General features: G+C 44.5%; 1 protein-coding gene across 2 annotated transcripts in view; it reads left to right on the top strand.

Moving 5' to 3' along the window:
* The window catches only part of MICU1 (mitochondrial calcium uptake 1), a 542,154-nt gene that overhangs the window by 357,637 nt on the left and 163,866 nt on the right, over positions 1 to 20,651 (top strand). For both annotated transcript variants that reach the window (XM_069240390.1, XM_069240391.1), the window contains exon 9: positions 8,646 to 8,783. In XM_069240390.1, coding sequence (XP_069096491.1) covers positions 8,646 to 8,783 — 138 coding nt within the window. The remainder of the gene's footprint in view (positions 1 to 8,645; positions 8,784 to 20,651) is intronic.

The raw sequence follows: 20,651 nt of genomic DNA, 5'->3' as shown, positions 1-20,651 counted from the left end.
ACCCCACGGTCCGCTTCTCCGGGTCCGCTTTCCTCTCAGGTCAGAAAGGGGCTCAGATCTCCGGCTCCCCTTTTATTCTCTGGCATAGCGTGTCTATGGCGAGGTGTCTGGAGGGATCTCAGAAAGAAGGGGGGGGAGCCAGTAGTAGCAGCGGAGCCATCCTTATTGTTTCAGGGGGCTGTTCATAGCCCAGGGAGAGGCCCAGAGGCAGCGCCCCAGGGGCCCAGCATCATCTCTCCATAGCTTAGCACACGGCAGCCCGGACCACCAGCCTCCCATATCCATCGATCCCAGTCGCCAGGACCACAATCTTCACATTCTTCCCAGCGTGGGGCTCCACGGCTGCACGCCCCCGCAGGGAATAGATCCCGGTCAGGAGAGGGGGCCAGGGACCATGCCAGGCCGCCTCTCGTGTCTCCCCGTCACCAGGGCCTCCGACTCCGTGCTTCAGGAGTCTGGCAGCACCAAGGCAGGACCGGCCGCTGCCGCGATCACACTCATCTCCAGCCATTCCAATGGAGATGTCTTGCCACAGGGCACCCTGGCGCACGATCACCACTTCGGCGGTAGGTTCAAGTTCAGGGCAGCCGCCCCACCTGGGCTGCCCGCCCTCAACGCCTTCTGGATCTTGGGTGGGGGCACCAGGGACACCCTGCGGGATCAGCACTCGGGGGTCCGGCAGTGCTTCCCCTACCGGGGCCCCTACAGAACTCAGCCAGTCTGGCCCCAATGGGCCAACCTCCACTCCGGCCAGCCGCCTCCGTCCCGTGGGCCCCGGCTCCAGTGCCGATCTCAGTCCAGGAGGTACTCGGGCAGCAAGTGCATTTGTGCTCCAGGCAGCTGGGCCGCCTACTTCACAGCTGCCGGGAGGGAGCAAGGATGCCAAGCTCTCCCCGCTCCTCCATCCTGCGCTCCCCCTGTGCATCCGGTGTTTAGCTCCGCATTGCCGCGGAGGCCGCAGCGGAAGGCCACGAATCGCACCTGTCCCCCAGCTACAGTCTTGGGCAGCTCGCAGTCGGATTCGGACCTCTATTCTTTTGGTTTCTTCGCGAAAGGGGAACACCCGGGGGCCAGCGGGTAGATGTTTTTGGGTGAGGTAAGGGTCAGCCTTCTCAGGCGGATGACGGAGGGGTCCAGAGCGCTCTGAGTGCGACTGCCATCTTGATGCCTGAAGCCACGCCAGATGTCATTTTTTATATCTTCTGCGTATCTAGATAATAAAGTAAAACCTGTCCCCTAAAATCTGGCTTTTGCTGCACTCACAAATATTGCATGCTTCTTCTGATGTTCTCTTAAGAAACCGTATAACTTTAACATTGCACTAGTACTAATATAGCGTTCCTTTCTTGCAGAGTCCCCTACCCCTAGGTAGTGACTTGGACATCGCCCATTGTAAATGAACCTTTTAAGATCCATAACACGACATGCCAGTGCAAATAATATGGTTTCCCCTGTTCAACAAAAAATAATCTTTTCCTGAAACCTTAGTTTCCATTAAATATATATTTTCTCCTGCATCTTTCCCAATATGTAACCAAGCCTTTTCTAGTACCTAACTTTAAAATTGTTTCTCTGCTGCATTGTCTCATCTCAAAAATCGTTATTGCTTTTTCCTTTACCGTCTTTAAAAACAAAAAATAATCTTTTATCCACGCTTCCTTGACCCTTCCTCAAATTGCCTGGTCTCTTCTGCAGTCATGTGTATAAAATCTGGTTTATCATACGATGCCCTCTCATTTATGCCCTATACAATAAAAACATTATTTCCTCAAAATTATATTTTCTGTATTATAAACAACAAATGACGTGGCGGTTTGATGGGATGTTATACATTGTGCACCTCCTCACTACATTATTTAATTACTCCTTGATTCCAAAACTTCGTTCTTTGCCCAAGTAGAAATCAGCAACGCACAGTATGTTTGCTTCTACATTACAATTAATAAAATGTTTTTAAAACATTTTTTATAACAAGCAGAGCAAAAAACACTGTATAGCTAGCATAGTTAACATTTTTCCTAAATTAATACTTTAAAGAGTTGACAAAACATGACACAACTTGAGCATAATCCATTTGCCCTACGGACGTACTTAAACATACATTTTGTCATGTCCTCTCCCAGCAAATCCTGGCCATGTTATTAAATAGGTTAATTTCCTCCTTTATTTCCCCTGGAGGCCTATTCTATTCTCACTTTCTCGTGCAAGTGTGTGTAGATATTGACGACTAGGAGGACCTTTCGCAGTCTGGCTGACTCCTTAAATGTTGAAAGAATCAGCAGTTCGTAGGATGATTTTCATATAGCTTTCAACAGAAAGAAAATGGTTTCTGTGCTTAATTTAGTCAGTAAATAGTGCCTGCTTCTTTCAAACTTTCACCTTCTATATCACTGGTATTTGATTCATCATATCAGTTGTTCGACTACTCGCAAATAACTCATCCTAATGCCTGATAAGAGATCCTCTTTCTTACGAATGAATGTTTGAAGCTTCTACTCCTCATTTTTATTAAAATTCAAACACCCAAGCTTTCACATTGCGAACGAGGAAGTTCTACATGGCCACCTGCAAAGTTGCTGCGCCCTAAAGTAGCACATTGAAGACTCTTAAGTGAGGGGATGGAGCTTTATTTTTAAGAGTTGAAAAAATATGTAAGTGAAACAGCGACACCGATGTTCATTAAAGTTACTTCTGTCTCCCCAGTCAAGTCTCTCCCCTTCCGATGTTTTTTTTTTTTTTTTTTTTTTTGGCATTCTCGACTCCTCTGTTAAATTTGTAGCCTCGGGAGTGCCAACAAAGGACTGTCCTCTTTGTGTAAGCTCACAGATGTTTATTTGCTTGGAGGTTCGTCAGACTTTGACCACATCACTTCTAGAGGCCTTGTGTTTTGTAGGTGTGCACTTCTTCTCTGTCTCAGTTGTCAACATTGACCAGGTAGGCAGGTGGTGCTATAGGGCTAGCTTCCTCAACCCTTGAAACTTCAATGCCGTTTTCGGGCTCCTAAAGTCATCACGTTACAATCACAAAATTACCTCAAGGCAACAGCTGGACTTTGCTCGGAGAGAGTAACTGTAATATATTCAAGTCTGTTTAATCTTTTTCCAAAAACACCTCTTTCATATCTGGTGAACAGGAGGTTTCACTGACAGTAGATTACAAAAACAGTACCTACATGTTGTAAAATAACACGCATAGACTACAGAGGGCACATCAGCTTATCTTTGATAACAAGGACCTAATCTAAATGAAGTTAAACGTGTAGAAGGGTAAATTAAAGTAAAAATCGCATAGTCTACATTTATGCAAGATGCACCTTTCTTCTCCATAAGTATTGATGTGTAGTGGTCAAGTGTTTAGTACCTGAATGAACAGAGGTATAACGTAGCCAAGGTTCTTTGACTCTGTCAGAGGGTAGGGGACTGCTTTAAAATGACTGGTAAAAGATTGTTCCTGGTGGTATAAATGACAGGATATTCAAAGATGCTTCATAGAATAGACACATCTGTGTTGACCACCATTTTATTTTCAGTTGCGGGTTATTTACACTGACTGCTCTCTGTCCAGTTTTGTTCTATTGCACTATTTTGTACCAACATTTGAGATCAGGAAACCAAGGTGTTTACTCCTTAAAATCCATCAAGCTTTGCTTTTGGAAAACTCACTGACTACTTAATCTGAAACTGATAAGGTAATCAACCAATGGCATAGCTCTAGGAAAAACCTATATCTGCTTTGGAGAAGAATTATAGTAACATACTGCAAAACCTTACCTGGACATTAAAAATGTTGTGTTCAAAGTTTTGTGAGCAGATTCATGTTGCTACTGGGTGTGCCCGTTCTATTTTATTTTTTTTAGGTTGAGGTTGGGCTGTATTTTCAAGACATGTTGTATATAATTTGTGGGGTTACAGCCCCACTCCCCATTGCTTTTAATTTGTTTCTTTCAGTGTGCTTTACAATTCCCTGCTTTCAAGTGTTAATCTTTCCTGTTTGTCCCTCCTTTTCACCGGTTGTTCTCTGCCACAGAGAAGTGCCCCATTGCTTGTAGGCTTCCACTTCAACCATTTTAGCAACGGTAACAGGGACTACTTTTTCCTTTGACCTAAGAGCGCTCCACATCAGCCCTCAATGTTTTCAGTCCCTCCAAGCTCAGATTTCCATTTCCGTAAACAATTCTGTAAGTCCACAAAGGTTTTACACCAAGGACTCAGTCTCTATTTGTTGCACCTGTCACTGTAGGTTCTTGATTTCACCTCAACGGTTTAAGGAACTGCGGAGAGGGGTCATCCCTTCTCACCCTCCATTTGGACAGCAAGTTACAAATATCAGTTGAGGAATAATTGTTTTCCAGCACCAAAATGTACCCCTCATTTACAATACATTTATTTTTGAATGTCAGTGGTAAGTTTAGCATAAATATTGATGTCCACATCAAATATCATCAACAAATAGTCCAAATTCAGTCACATGAAGCGGAAGACGTCTGCAGGAGTCCATTTAAAATGTATCCTTTATTTGTATTCATCTTTTTCAAATAAATTCATCCCTCCAAGTAGCCAATCCATTTTGTCCCCCTCCGGGTCTTCTTCAGGACTACAAAAAATAATACCACTAAATTTAAAATCCAACACAAAACCAAACAAATATACATTAAACACTGATTCATTATTCATATTGGATACTGTGCTCTGAACAGAGTTACAAATAATACATTGATCTGACTCTTTGTATATTCCATCTTCCCCCAAATCACAATACATTCTCCATATTATATTCATTGCACCTGTTTAGATTAGCCATGCTTCTTCCCTTCAATATTTAATTCCAAACCCAGTGTATTTTACATTTACCATCATGATACCTTAACCCCTTCGCTGCAAGGCCTCCTGCTCCCCTCCCAGGTGGCGAACACATAAAGCTACCCATGCCAAATTTGTGTCCTTTTTTTCCAACACCCTAGGGATTCTAGAGGTACCCAGAGTTTGTGGGTTCCGCTGAAGGAGACCAAGAAATTAGCCAAAAAACAGCTTAAAGTTCAATTTTTTTCAAAAATGTGTGAAAAAAGGTGCTGAAGAAGAAAAAGTGAGTTTTTTCCCCCCTGAAAATGGCATCAACAAAGGGTTTGTGGTGCTAAAATCTTCCCGGTTTTCAGGAACAGGCAGACATAAATCATAAAACCATGTTTTTCAACACAATTTTGGCATTTTACTGGAACATACCCCATTTTTACTATTTGTTGTGCTTTCAGCCTCCTTCCAGTTAGTGACTAAAATGGGTGTGAAACCAATGCTGGATCCCGGACAGCTAAACATTTCTGAAAGGTAGACACATTTCTGAATTCAGCAAGGGATCATATGTGTAGATCCTTTAAGCTTTTCCTACAGAAATAACCACTGAAATAAAAAGAAATATTGAAAATGAGGTGAAAGAGCCATTTCTGTCGATGTTTTCTTCTATAACTTTTTCCAGCAATGGCAGATTTTGAAAGCAATATACCGTTAACGTCTGCTGGACTCTTCTGGTTGCGGGGCTATTTAGGGCTTGTAGGTTCATCAAGAACTCTTGGTGCCCAGAGCCAATAAATGAGCTGAAACTTGAAATGGGTTTTCATTGTTTACCAGGTATACAGCAATTCATTTGGTGAAATACAGTTATCAAGGAAACCTTTATATTTCCAAAATTGGTGTTGAGAAGGAGTTATTTGCACATCTCTGAAATCCGTGGTCCTCATACTAGCATGTGCATTACATGTCGTTTCTCAAAAAGACTTCTTTTTACACACTGTCTTACATTTGGAAGGAAAAAATTTAAAGAAAGACAAGGGGCAATAACACTAGTTCTTCTATTCTGTGTTCCCCCCAGTCTCCTGATAAAAATGGTAAATCACTTTTGTGGGTAGACCTAGTGCCCGCGACAGGATATGCAACATGGACACATCATATTTATACATTGAGATCTGACGTGTTTTTTGGAAAGTGCCTAGCTGTGGATTTTGGCCTCTAGCTCAGCCGACACCTAGGGAAACCTACCAAACCTGTGCATTTTTTAAAATTGGACACCTAGGGGAATCCAGGATGGGGTGACTTGTGAGGCTCTTACCAGGCTCAGTTACCCAGAATCCTTTGCAAACTTCAAAATTAGGCCCAAAATAACCAAAACACTTTCTTCACATTTCGGTGCTGCAAAGTTCTGGAATCTGTGGGTAGCCACAAACTTACTCCTACCCAGCAGTCTCCCACATCTTGCGATAAAAATGGTACCTCACTTGTGTGGGTAGGCCTAGTGCCCGCAACAGGAAACGCCCCAAAACACTATGTGGACACATCAAAATGATCAATTACAAAACTTCTTTATGGGGGGGGGGGGGGGGGGGGGGAGAAGAGAGGTGTCCTGGGCTCAGCAGCCATCTATGGAAACCTACCAAACCCAGACATTTCTGAAAACTAGCCACCCGAGGGAGTCCAGGGAGTTGTGACTTGCATGGATTTCCCAGTGTTTTCTTACCCAGAATCCTCAGCAAACCTTAAATGTAGCTAAAAAATCAAATGTTCTCCCACATTTCTGGGTGGGATCACTGCACCAGCACAGATAGGTGGGCAAAGTGCCTGTAACAGGGAAGAGCCAAAAACATGTCGAAATTGAAGGGGAGCCAAAGTGGGTCCAAAAGGGCAGTTTGAAAAAATAATTTTTTAGGTTGACTAGTGGGGCAGAAGTTTTATCTCTATAATGATATGTACTTTCATTATGTCAAACTGAATCCCCACTCATCAAAATGGGATCAGTCTTCAAACCCATTGCCCATCTTTTTCGTTTCAGACGTACGGATTTCATGCCCACACTGTATCACAATTTGACTCCCTTGTCTTTTCAGTCACAGAGGCCGACTTCACTTTGAAGCTTTAGCACTAACTCACCCCGAACGCTACAATATTGTCAATTAGGAGTCCTCCTCACGTTACATTGTCCATCTTCACATTATCGTTCTATTGCTAATCAAACCAAATCGTTATTATGGGTCCAGAGCCCTCTTCGGTTCCTAAGAACCCTATAAACCAGATATATAATTAGAACTGTCACACTTCAGAGTTCCTGTATACTAATCCATACGGTCTCATTTACCCGGACATACATCATTGACTCGCTATGAATGTCCCGCATTCTATCAACTACGTTCACACAGTGGAGGGGCAGCCAAATATTATCTATGCTAACATCTACCTTCAAAGGCACCTGATTTTTGATGTGGACCTCAATACTGTTGTAAACATGCCTGGTGGAATTGCGAAATACATGTATTCTAATTGAGGGGTACATTTTGGTGCAATGCTGTAATTCCCGTCATCTCCTCACATTAGCTGTGCGTTCAAATACCGAGATAAAATATAAGACGCTTCAGGCGCTGTTTTCAAGGGTGGCTCTTGAATTTTCTCTGACTTCAGAGTGCAAAGATTTTCCCCAAACCCCTCCCACTTCGCTTCTTGTTTGTTTAGCGAGCCTCAGTCACCAACCAGACCTTCAGCAGCCCATCCTTGCAGCACAGTTAAGGGCAGGGCTTGGGCAACTCCTGTCATATTTCCTTTGACGCTTGTTTATATTATGTGAACTTGAGCGACCCGAAGGTGTTGGGGCACTTTACATGAGCACTAGTTACATTACACAATGTCGGATTCATGTTTGGGGGCATTTTTATAAAGCACGAAGGTATTAGAGCGCTTTGCAAAAGCGCCAGTTGCCTACATTACACAGGGTTAGGTTAATTTTTCTGTTTTTAGGTACGCACAGATAGTGATGCGGATGCCGTCCTTGTTTATCTATTATTTCCCCTCTACCTGACAAGTGGGATCATTTTGTTGTTGCTTTGTCCACTGCCCTATACCCAGGGGACTAGGACAGAGTGTGGGGCCCAGGCTGGCTGGTAAATGGATGGTGTGAAAATTGTTTTGAATGGAAAAGTCTGGAGAAGGGCGCCTGGTGAATAGAGACCTGAGGGAGGAGGGATGTGACGTCTCAGCCATTAGAAAGTACTTAGCCTCTTTTTTTTCCAGAGACTGTTCAGTTCTTCAGTAATGCAGTCGTACACAGAATATTATAGTGACATTGAGGCACTTATCTTTGTCTGTGCGTTAAAAAGCCTTGGAATGTGTCTATAAATGTTTCCTTAGGCAAGCATGTATTCCTGAATCAGACTGCACTACCCAGTGTGTAGTAATTGTATAGCTCTTGACGGCACAGAAGGATGTTTAGCTGCATGGATAAACACTTAGAAGGTCCCAACGGCGAGACCTATTCGCTATGCCAATGCTTGTTTTAAATAGGAAATTAAAAATATATTATGCATCAAAATGTGGTTACTACAAAATGTTGGTGTATTCAAAGAGATCCTAATGTGAAGAGCTCAGTATATACCAGTATAGAAAGATAATAGAGTGTATGCACGCTCTTTAAATTTGTGTGACCTCATTAGGCTAGAGTGAAGGGTCTGAAAGCAGTTTCTAAGCATTTGTGTTTTTTTTTTAAAATAAACTGTCTGCTAGGAGGGACCTTAAACTAGTTTTGAATCGGGTATAAGTCAGGACTTCAAACTGGGCTGAGGAATAAAAATGATGTTATAGAGGCACTCAAACTTACTGTTGATTCACTTGCAGTTTGAGCGACAAGACCCAGTAAACGGCAAGATCACTGAAAGGCAGTTTGGCAGCATGTTGTTGGCGTACAGTGGAGTGCAGTCAAAGAAGCTCACAGTCATGCTCAAACAGCTGAAGCAGCGGTTCAAAGGTGGAGAGGTATGTTAAACTTGGTCAGAAGATATCGAGTGGACTGACTATGTTGGGATCATGAAAGTTCCGCCCATAAGAGTGAGAATTTGCTGAGAAAAGTAATGAAAAGCGTGATGAGCAGTAATGTGGTTTGCCACTGGATTGAGTTTGAGAAGGGGACATTAAGAGGTCCGCAGGCCTCTGGGTTATGGGGTATATCAAAGAAGTTTCAGGACCAAAATAGGCTGGGTCCTAGCACAGGGTCTGGTAGCTCAGGTTAAGCAGATTGAAGAAACTGTTCTGGAAAGCACATTTCAACCAGAAATCCACCTCTTGCCTTTCTCAAATCACTGAAATACACCTCACCTCCACTATTTAGCTTCTGTGACTACTCCTTGCTCGTTTCTTAATTTCAGAATGCCCTGGAATGGAGTCAGCAATGCACTTTCCAAATTAATTATTAATTAATTCAACTCATATTGCAGCTGGCAAACCTTGATCTTGAGGTTTGAGAGCTGCAGCCTGGTCAAAATGTGCAATCTACCTTCATCACTGGCACTATTACACCAGAAATATGCCAGCCAGGGGAGCTTTAGAAATATTGATGCTTGGTGTATAATATAATGTAAGTGACTTGGTGTGACCGGTTGCTTTGATCTAGATAAGTGGGTCAAATGTGTAAGGCACTCCGACGCATGTAAAGAGCGGGGATGAGCATTGTTGGAACAGTGCATATTTCTCCAAGTGTCTCCGATGGTTGTCATGTCTACCCTCACTCCAGCTTCCTGCGCTGATACGAAACGGAATGAAGTCTGTGCAGCACGACATACAATTACAACAAATCTCTCTTCAATTCTTGGTTAGAAATTGACTTCAGTTCACTTAGGCATCGATAAGTCTTCCCATTGGTGAGATTCTCTTAACTAGACCAGAGTCACTTTCATTGTGGTCCACTCAGGACCACTCATCTGCCATTGCTTCTCCCAAGCAGTTGCTTTTCTAGAGGTGAGCCAGTTTGGCCCACTGCCCGGGTGTATTTGTCCTTGCTTCACTTTTTGGCCATCGCTGAAGCTGTTGAATGTGCCAAGAGACAGTGCAAAAAAATGACGATGCATCTTACCACAGACAATTATTTGCCCAGCTACCTTCCACTCACAAACCTCATGGTTGTTTAAAACGTGAAATCTGACTTAGCTACACATACAGGTACACATATATACTATCTATAAAGATATATACATTCACATACAAAGTTCATTTTAAACATATGTATGTGTGTGTATGTATATATGTGTGTATATATATAATGTAAATAATCTGGAGGCCTTCACTGGGTCGTTATAGTTAGGATTGTGGTTCCATAAGATAAGCCATTTTAGGTTGCAGCCTACTAGACAGTGCAACTGTCTGGTTTGCTAAAGATGACTTGGGAACATTCTGAAAATTGACCTAGGAATACATTCTGCCCCTGTGATCGCCATTGGCTTTGTGTTCTGTAACTTATATTTTCTTGCTTTCCAATTGCTGGCTTTATTTTCATTTGAGTTTGTTCTTTCCCCTGCCAAAACCTTAATTACAGTATCCTTCTGAGTGCTCCCTTTATGTAAAAAGGCCTGTAAATAGGTTTGTTTTTGTTACATTTGCTGTGCATTCAAAGAAAGAGGTCAAATGCCAGGTGCTGTCTTCCAAGGGTGCTTATTTACCTTTCTTTCTCAGACTTCAAAATGATAGGATTTTAGTGACTCTTGCTGGATACTCGGGGTAGGAAAGAGCTTTTTCTAGCACACAACAACATTTAAATAAACTGTGTAAGTATTTTGGAATTGGAACCTATCATAATTATGAAAGCACAGATGAAGCACATTTTTTGTTATTTCTGAAGTGTGTTGGAAACAAATGCTTTAATGTGATCAAACAAATCATTACACTAAATGATGCCCTAGGGTATGGTGCCCCAGGTGTATGAAGTCCATGGGCCTGAAAGGACAACACTATTTTGCGCACACCAAAGGCTGTGCATGAGATATGTTTGGCAGCTAGGCTTTTTGGCCAACCCACTGCTGTGCACAGCCTAAGGCTTTTTGCATCTAAGTTTGGCTGCCTGTTGGGGGGTTGACCAAAAGGCCTGGCCTAAGCCATGCGCTGTGGCCACCCCCCGGCTGTGCACCGCCAAAGGTCCTGCGTGGCAAGGGGTTGACTTAATGTACGGCCACAAAATAATACTTCTGTTAACAAAAACCTTGAAATTCACAGAAGAAACCAAAGGTTAAAATAGTGTTATATTTTTTTAAATAGCTTTTATTTATTCAGTGTAACAGTGTAAAGAATACAACACTTGTGCAGTTCGATTAAACTTGGGGACAGAAAGTATTATAAACAATTTCCATTATGCATTGCCAACCATTACATTTCACACCAGTTAAGGCACAGTATGTCACATAGGAGACGAATGCTCAAAAAACAAATATTATTAAGTTTAAGGGATGCTTAGCTGCACAGCAAGCAACACATTGTACTGAGTCGTGTGGGATCTACGACATCTTCACTGCGTCAAATTCTACATCTTCCTTACTTAAGTCTACCACCTCCGAGGCCATAAACGTTTCACCTAGGTGTCTACGTCATCCTGGAGGTTTTCGTTGGTTCAGCTACTCTTCATACATTGCCAGTGACCACTGTGCCACATCCTTGTCCCAGTGGTCCGCCGAAAGTGACACTTGCCCCCGTCCACATGATAGAAACTGGCCTTCTAGCCAACACCAGCACTACCTGTAGGACCTTGAAGGCAGTTTTCTTCCCCTTGGACCTCAGTAAGCTCCCAGCAGGCAAAAGTGGGGAGTAGGTGCACCCCACAAGTCCGTGGTGTGTACAAGTCTGTCCACAACCAGTGTCGTGTAAGTGAGTACTCACAAGCCAAGTCCATAATGTCAGCCCTGAAAAAACTACAGTGTGTGCCCAGTTCTTTCTCCATGGGCTCCACCAAGTCTGACTCCCAAATCTCTCTCAACCTCAAGGCTCCATGGGCTGCATCTGCTACCATGGCCTTGTATAAAAGCGGTACCAACTGCATCCCCGCGCCACAGCACATGACCCCCAAGGTGCCTGCTAGTAGAGGGACCACTGGGTATGTACCCTAGGTGTGTTGGGCAAACTCAGCTAAACCCATACAGTGTATAAAGTGCACTAGTCCCTCTTCACATGTGATCTGTATATCCTCCAAGGAGATAAATGTCTCGTCCTGGTATAAGTTACCCCAAATGTGTCAATCCTCCTCCAGCCACACCTGGAAGGACATACTGGCCTCCATCCATCAAAGCAGGGTAAAGATCCAAATCGGTAGCTCCTGGAGAAAAGGCGCCATCAGAAGCAGCACATGTACTAGTCTCTGCCACACTTGGACTGTCTGCCTGACCACAAAGGGGAGGTCCATTGATACTCCTGACCCCTCCATCAGTAGTACAGGCAGGTCCTCCCCCTACATTCTCCTCCATTGAACCTTTTTTGCCCAATTACTTCCTTCAGCCAGCCATGTGACCGCATGCTGTATTACGGCTGCAAAATAATAAAACCCCAGTTGCAGTACCTCCAACCCACCCTCTTCATAACTCTATAAATGTTTGTCTGACCACAATGTTGCCCTTAGCTGCCCACAAAAGTGAGGTAAGTAAGATATCCAACTGTCTCAAAACTCAGACGGGCGGGGGCAAAGGGAGGTCTGTATCGTATAGAGGCAACAGTGGAAAACACTATCTTGGAGATAGCTATCCTACCCATAAGTGACAGTGGCAAGGTGTTCCAGAATTTAATCCAGGGCCGTAGTGCATCCAAGACCCTGCTATTATTTTGCATCTAAGCCTTCTTTAAGTGAGCAACCATAATTCCCAGGTAGCAAAAGCTATTCAGCTCTCATATGAGTCATAAATCCGGAAGGTTATCCCTCGGGGTTCATACTAACACTGCCAATGGACACAACAGAGATTTCCTTCGATTTAATCGCAGCCCAGACACAGTCCGAAATTCCTCCAAAATACGCACCAGTTGTTCAAGCCACTCCCTCGGCGCCCTGAGATACAATAATGCGCCACCTCTGTACAGCGTCACAAGGTGCTATGTCGTGCCCTGTCGAGATAGGTCCGTCCAGTCAGGCAGGATCTCCAAGGGCTCCAGTGCCAGCACAGACAACTTAGCCAAGTATCCCTCCCCATTGCTCAACATTCCTAGCAGTGGGTTTCCACTCTAACCCTAGCACTGGGATGCTTATAGAAGAAAATAATCCAGGCTTGACATTTCGGAGCAAATCTGATAACCTTTAAGACCTCCAGTAGGTATTCCCAGTCAGCCTTATCAAACGCTGTTTCTGTGTCCACTGCAACTAGGGCCATTTCCTCAGCCGTCTCCCTCCTCTTCATGCATAATGTGTCTGAGTCTCCACAGGTTCGTGCTAGTGTTCCAGCCTGGAATAAACCTCCACTGGTCCTCATGCAGCAACTGGCCTATAAGTGGGCTAAAGAGGCTGGCTAACATTTTACAGAGGATCTTCACATCTGTATTTAGCATAGTGAGCGGACAATATGCCACAGGGTTTGTCTTGTTCCCTTCAGGCTTAGGCATCATACGTATTTTGCCCTCTCACATGGTTGGAGGCAACACCTCAGTGCCTCCAGATAAACATCCAGGAGACTCTGTGTGACAGTAGCTGAAAAAAATGGTAGCACTCCGCCACAAACCTGTCTCCTTCATGAGCTTTATGCTTTGGGAACAACTTTAGGGCAGTCCTCTGCTTTTACAGCATAAGGTCAGATTCCAATTCAAGACTCTCCTCTGCCCCAATCTCAGCAGAGTGAGGCACCCAAGGTGGGCCTTGATCCTAGTCTTGTTGATATCCAGGTTCCTCCGGTAAATGACCCCGCAGGTGCTGCTGAGATGTATTCACAACTGCAGCCTGAGAGACCAACAAAGTTCCATCCACCGCCTTCAAATGTATGACAAGGCAACAGTCACTCACTGCTTAATGTCCATGTGGAAGGCCTCCCAGACTTGTCCCCCTCCCTATGCAGGCACTGCTGATACTGCTTCAGGGTAAACCTATCCAATCTGTCCCATGCATCCCCTGTGTAGTGGCGGAAGGCCCATCTTCTCCACCTCCTGCCCTGGGCCGTCAAGTTCTGCTTGTCCTTCCTGGAGCTACCTCTGCAGTTGTCTTCACACCCCATACAACAATCACATACACTGACAACCACAGCACCGCCCTCATGGTTTTGCTACTCAGACGCCCTGCAGGATGTATGACCCCAGTTGTGGTCCAAATATTCAGCAGTGTCTGAGCCAGAATCTCCTTGCTTCTACATCTGAGAGTAAGTCATCTGGGAATATCCATAGCTATGCTCAGGAGCAGCACCCCATTTCACTTCATAGCAAACATGGGTATGGTAAGACAAATACCTAGCTAGGTAGGACACAGTTACTCCGTCTAAGAGTATTTCAGCCATCAACACTCGATTCAATCTGTTATATGTGTTATGAGTGAGGGTATGGCAAGTATAAACCTTACGTTGCAGGTATTGTGACCTCCACTCATCTGATAGCTTCAGGTTATGCACTGCATCCCTCAGTGCCTCAGACATTCATGGCTTCACACCCTCTAGGGGGGAGGGACCCTGTCTAAGTCATGATCCAGCACACAGTTAAATTCGCCAATCCAAAACAGAGGCACACCCTGACCAACAAATGCTTGATTGCTGTAAAATAAACCATGATCATCTGTTTTGGATGCATCGGTATTAAAGTGGGACGTATTCCACCCATCAAATGAGCCTTGTAGCAGCACATAGCAGCCTCCCACATCTGCCTTTGAATGTCAGGGGAAAACTGAGCCCCCGGCACGACCCAAATCAGCAGCCCCTCCCTGCATATGTGGAGTAAGAGGCATGATGAGTCTGACCCTTCCACTTTAGCTATTTTTTTCCTCCTCCTTCTAATCACTCAGATGGGTCTCCTGGAGAACATTGAACTTTTACGATGTTTCAGGATACATAGCCCAGCCCCTTGGACATTCCATGTAAGGAATCTACCTATCCGCTATGTAAGCGTGCTAGTACTATAAGTAACTTTCCCTTAACTAGCAATGCAAAACTACCCTACACAACTGCTACAACACTTACCAGAACAAAGGAACCCCAACTGTAACCTGCCCCCCACCCTCAGACTAGTATAGTAGAACATAATTGCCTACAAGCGTCCACCCAGATAATGTGACAGGACAACATTGGTACCCATGCCCTGTCCAGCTGGGACAGGGCCCTGACCACTATGACCCAACCCGCCCAGCTAGCCTAAAAAAACCAAGACTAATAAAGAGGGAAGGAGATAGAAGGATGGAAACACACAAATCCCCCCTGAGGGGGGACCTGATCATCCACCCCCCATCAACATGGCCCTTAGGCATCGCCCATCTGCGGCCTTCCTCTGGCACTATCAAACATACTAAGGATGCCCAATAGGAGGTGGTGATGAGCTTCCACCAGTAGTTCTAGAGGTCCTCAGCTGGGAAGCGCTGTAAGCATACACCTAATAGGCACACCCAGCTCACCCAGCCGAATCCAGGTATTGTGATTATCCAAGCTTATTCTCAGAATGTTTCTATAAACTCTCCAGAGCAGTCAACCTTGTTGCAGGGTCTTTCCCATCAAAGGCCCTGTGCTTTTATCCACTGAGCCCTTCAGCGAGGGGAGAGGGTTCACCCATAAGACCTGTGCATGTCCACCACTTCCATTATCTGCATGGTTCGAACTTCCTGAATCGTGATTCTGTGAGCATCGTGGCACACAGCTGCTGTCCATCCCTAGCGGGTCGCCCCCCCAGTGCCATGCGCACAACCTGCACTTGGCCGCTGTGGCTGCACTGCTTCATGCTTCCTGGAGAGGGTTTGCCCCATATTTCAAGCCAGTCCCAAGCCTCATCTGGGTGTTCAAAGAAATGTGCCTTCCCTTGCGATACGACTTCCAGTATGGATGGTTACAAAACCATGTCTTTGAATTGCATCGCCATCAGCTTTTGCATTACAGCCAGAAAGGATTTGCTCTGTTCTTGCACCTTCCTGAAAATCTCCTTTTTTCAATAACTTATGAGAGGAGCTTGGCCAAGACTTAGGAGAAGTAGTGTGATTGTTCTCAAACATTGTAACCACTTACTCTCTGGAAGTGAGCAATATACAGTCTCTCTCACGATAGTTCAGGATTTTGACTATGATAGCTCTTTGAGGGAGTCCGGTGGGGGAGTAGGTGCCAGTGCTGCATGTGCCCACGCAACCACAAAGAGCTCCCAGAGCTTTAGTGACCACGTTGTTGTTGCACCCAGTCCAACCGAAATCCTTTTACAGATTGGCCCTTCAACTCTTTCCTGGAAACCCAGCACCTGGATGTTACTGCGGTGAGTGTGACCCTCTGCATTCTTCACTTTCTGTTCCAACTCACGAGTTAGTCATCATCTTAGCCCTTTGATGCTCAAGCTGTGAGACATCCCCTACAAATTATCATTGTTGCTCTCTGCCTCTGTCACTTTGTCAGGCACTTTTCTCAGGTCAGCTCTGAGCAAGTTGACGTCAATAGGAACCATCTCAATCTTATGCTGTAATGCTGAACGTGATCCCTCTATTGCCACCAACAGGTCAGCACGGGAGGGGTGTCCCTTCCTCTCCAGTGAAGCGCTCCTAGACTCAGCACCCCCCTGCCGGGGATTCTCCTGGGATGTCCTCCTTGCTGTGGTGTATTAAGTGATAGTGTTGGGGCTTATGAGCCAGGGGCCTTGTCCTTCCCCATGGTGTTTTGAGCCTGGCAGCATGTTTGGTAATATGGCCTGTCATAATTTCTTAAAGTGCCCTGGAAGCATCCAGGAAAAATGTAAAGCTGACAAAAGCGTTTCAGTCCCTGCACGCAAAATAATTAAATTCTATGAGAAGGTTTGGAAAATCGTGGTTTACCTGAAGGCTGGATGCATCTTCCTTTTCAGAGACTGGGTTCTGTTCACTGCCATCGCACACTATTCTATTCTGGTGCCTTAAAATGGATTTGGATAATTTAATCATGTTCTACCTTCTCCATAGCTCACATCTTTGTTTAAAAAATGTAATCTGTTAGAGACTTTTAGCCACCGAATCCTTACCTTGGAATATTCCCCAGGTGTCGTACGGTATCCAGAAACGTTTGGTGACCAGTACCCCTGCGCACCGGTAGGTGGCATTGTTCAGCTCCGCTGCCCCAGTGTACTGACGTCCTTTCTTTTCTTTCCGCACCAGTCAGACAAGATCCGAAGCAATCTACGACCAGTCACTTTTTGACTGACCTTTTTTCAAATACTTTTTTAGACTGTCACGTGGGATGTTGGATGCCCACAGGAAAGCAAGTTTTAACCCCTTCGTTGCCAGGCCTTTTCCCCTCCTGTGCGGGCCTTTTTTTGGCTATTTGGGGCAGTTTGCTCTTAGGCCCTCCTAACATTTTCTCCACATAAGCTACCCATGCCAAATTTGCGTCCTCTCCAACATCCTATGGATTCTAGAGGTACCTAGACTTTGTGGGTTCCCCTGAAGGAGACCAAGAAATCAGCCAAAATACAGCGGAAATTTTGTTTTTATACAAAACAAATTGGATAAAGGGCTGCAGAAGAAGGCTTGTTGTTTTTTCCCTGAAAATGGCATCAACAAAGGGTTTGTGGTGCTAAAATCACCATCTTCCAGGAACAGGAAGACTTGAATCAGAAAACCAAATTTTTCAACACAATTTTAGCATTTTACTGGGATATACCGCTTTTTACTATTTTTTGGTGCTTTCAGCCACCTTCCAGTTAGTGACAGAACTGGGTGTGAAACCATTGCTGGATCCCAGAAAGCTAAACATTTCTGAAAAGTACAAAAAAAATTCAGAATTAAGCAAGGGGTAATTTGTGTAGATCCTACAAGTGATTCCTATAGAAAATAACATCTGAAATAAAAGAATATGGAAATTGAGGTGAAAAGTTTTTCTCCACGTTTTACTCTAACTTTTTCCTGCAATGTCAGATTTTTTTTACTGCAATATACTGTTACGTCTGCTGGACTCTTCTAGTTGTGGAGATATATAGGGCTTGTAAGTTCATCAAGAACCCTATGTACCCAGAGCCAATAAATGAACTGCACCTTGCAATGGGTTTTCATTCTACACCAATACAGCAATTCATTTGCTGAAATATAAAAAGTGAAAAATAGGTAACAAGAAAACCTTTGTATTTCCAAAATGGGCACAAGATAAGGTGTTGAGAAGCATTGGTTATTTGCACATCTCTGAATTCCGGGATGCCCATACTAGCATGTCTATTTGAGAAATGCCCTGTAATTCACGTCTTTTTTTACGCACAGTCTTACATTTGGAAGGAAAAAATGTAGAGAAAGATAAGGGGCAATAACACTTGTTTTGCTATTCTGCGTTCCCCCACGTCTCCCGATAAAAATGGTACCTCACTTGCGTGGGTAGGCCTAATGCTTGCAACAGGAAACACAACATGGACACATCACATTTTTACATTGAAATCCGACATGTTTTTTGCAAAGTGCCTAGCTGTAGATTTTGGCCTCTTACTCAGCCGTTCTGGAATCTGAGAGGAGCCACGAATTGCCTTCCCCCAGCACTCCCCCCAAGTCTCCCGATAAAAATGGTACCTCACTTGTGTGGATAGGCCTAGTGCCCACAACAGGAAATGCCCCAAAACACAACATGGGCACATCACATTTTCCCAAAGAAAACAGTTTTTTTTTTGCAAAGTGCGTAGCTGTGGATTTTGGCCTCTAGCTCAGCTGGCACTTAGCGAAACCTAGCATACCTGCATATTTCTGAAAACTAGACACCTAGAGGAATCCAAGATGGGGGTGACTTGTGGGTCTCTGACCAGGTTCTGTTACCCAGAATCCTTTGCAAACCTCAAAATTTGGCCCCAAAAAATTGTTTTCCTCTTTTCAGTGACAAAGTTCTGGAATCTGAGAGGAGCCACAAATTTCCTTCCACCCAGTGTCCCACCAAGTCTCCCAATAACATTGGTACCTCACTTGTGTGGGTGTCTCAGGTGCCTGCAACAGAAAAATGCCAAAAACCTGTAGAGATTGAGGGGATAGCACAGCGAGTTGATAAGCACATATTTTTCTTTTATAACCTTTTAGGCTGACTCTGCTTTGGGGACCTACCCAAGTAAGGTATCATTTTACATGGGAGACTGAGGGGAAAGCTGGGTGGTAGGAAATGTGTGCCGCAGCGGTGATCCTACAAAGAAAAGTGAGGAAAATATGCTTTTTTAAGCAAATTTTGAGGTTTGCTGAGGAGTCTGGGTAAGAAAATGTCGGAGGATCTAGGCAAGCCACACCTCCTTGGACTCTTTGGGGTGTCTATTTTTGAAACATGTCTGGGTTTGGTAGGTTTCCCTAGATGAAGGCCACACCTGGGACCAAAAACATAGGGGTCCCCCAGCCCCCCCTCCCTAAACACAGGTAGTTAGTTTTGCAATAGCTCATTCTGATGAGTCAACGTACTTATGCGATGTTCCAAACACTAAAATTGTGAAAAGAAACACACTTGGTTGGTGGGTGAGGGGTCTTTTTAACATAACTAAGTTGGTGGCATGCTTCATTGTCAGGGTCCCACCCGAGACACCTATCGTGTAACAGGTGTGCTGCGACGCCTGATTACAGCGGAGCAGGTTTTGTCATTTTTACTACATATACTGGTTGGATTTGGCATGAGGGCGAGTGGGTTCAGTAGATCAAATTTTATTAACGAGATTTCACAAAAATGAAATGCACTGTTAATAACTGAACACCCAAAAAACTGAACCAATGACTCGCAGCTCGTGAGCTGTTAAGCCACGGCAAAGCACCAACCGCTTTACAGTCCATTCACACCTTTCATACTTGACATGCACAAGACCATTCACACTGCCAGCCACGGGCCCAGCACTCGCATCGACGGACAGCGTCACTCAAGGGCCCATCACTTACATACACCCACATGCCTGATAAATCAATCACACCAGCTGATTGGAGTGTGTGGACTGGCGTTTGGCTGGCAGTGTGTTGGAGTAGCCAACAGCAAGTCAATATTTACACCGCCAGCCAAGCGCCACTCCACACACAATGGCATCACTTTTCTTTTTTTTTTTTTAAATAAACCACTAATTGGATATAATTACAAAACTACAAGCACAAAAGCTCCAAGTACATGACAGAAATGCCAACCAGGAAACTGAACACATGAAAATATAAAACAGGCAGTTTACACTCATAGTAGTTCCCAGTAATTCCTCTGGGTGTGGTAATTCCTGAAACAGCCACTCACACACAGCCCAGGCTTTGAAGGACAATCTGGGCAGTACATTAGTCTTCCTCCGGATACCTGTTTGAGCATAGACTCTACATTTCTTAGCTGGAAAGTCTTTTTTGGGCGTGGGAGGGCTGTGCTCAGCAAAGTGGTGATCTTTCAATCTAGCCACATCCTCCACCACTGCTTCTTTAGGACCTCTTGCCTGTTCCAACCCAATAAGGCTCTCTATCGCTGACTCCGGAAATTTCACAGAAGTTATCTTTGACTCTGGAGACCTATCCTTGAGCACAATAAGAGCATGAAAAGTTGGCAAGTGGAACAGGTGAATTGCTAACTTCTTACACCAAATGTAAGACTTACGAATAGTAGTATAAGGTTCCAACCTCTAATCAACTCTATCTACACCTCCCATGTGCTTATTATAATCTAAAATGCACACAGGTTTGCGCACTTCAGCCACCTGGCCTCAGTCACGGGGGTAAGTACTCATCAAAGCTAGCAGCTCATCATTTTGCAAGGCACTGCACTGTCCCCTCAAGGTTTTTTTACAGACAAGCTC

This window comes from Pleurodeles waltl, chromosome 6, assembly GCF_031143425.1.
Source record: "Pleurodeles waltl isolate 20211129_DDA chromosome 6, aPleWal1.hap1.20221129, whole genome shotgun sequence".
Taxonomy (NCBI): Eukaryota; Metazoa; Chordata; class Amphibia; order Caudata; family Salamandridae; genus Pleurodeles; species Pleurodeles waltl.
Note: the sequence above shows the minus strand (reverse complement) of the source record. Positions and strands in the feature narration are given on the sequence as shown.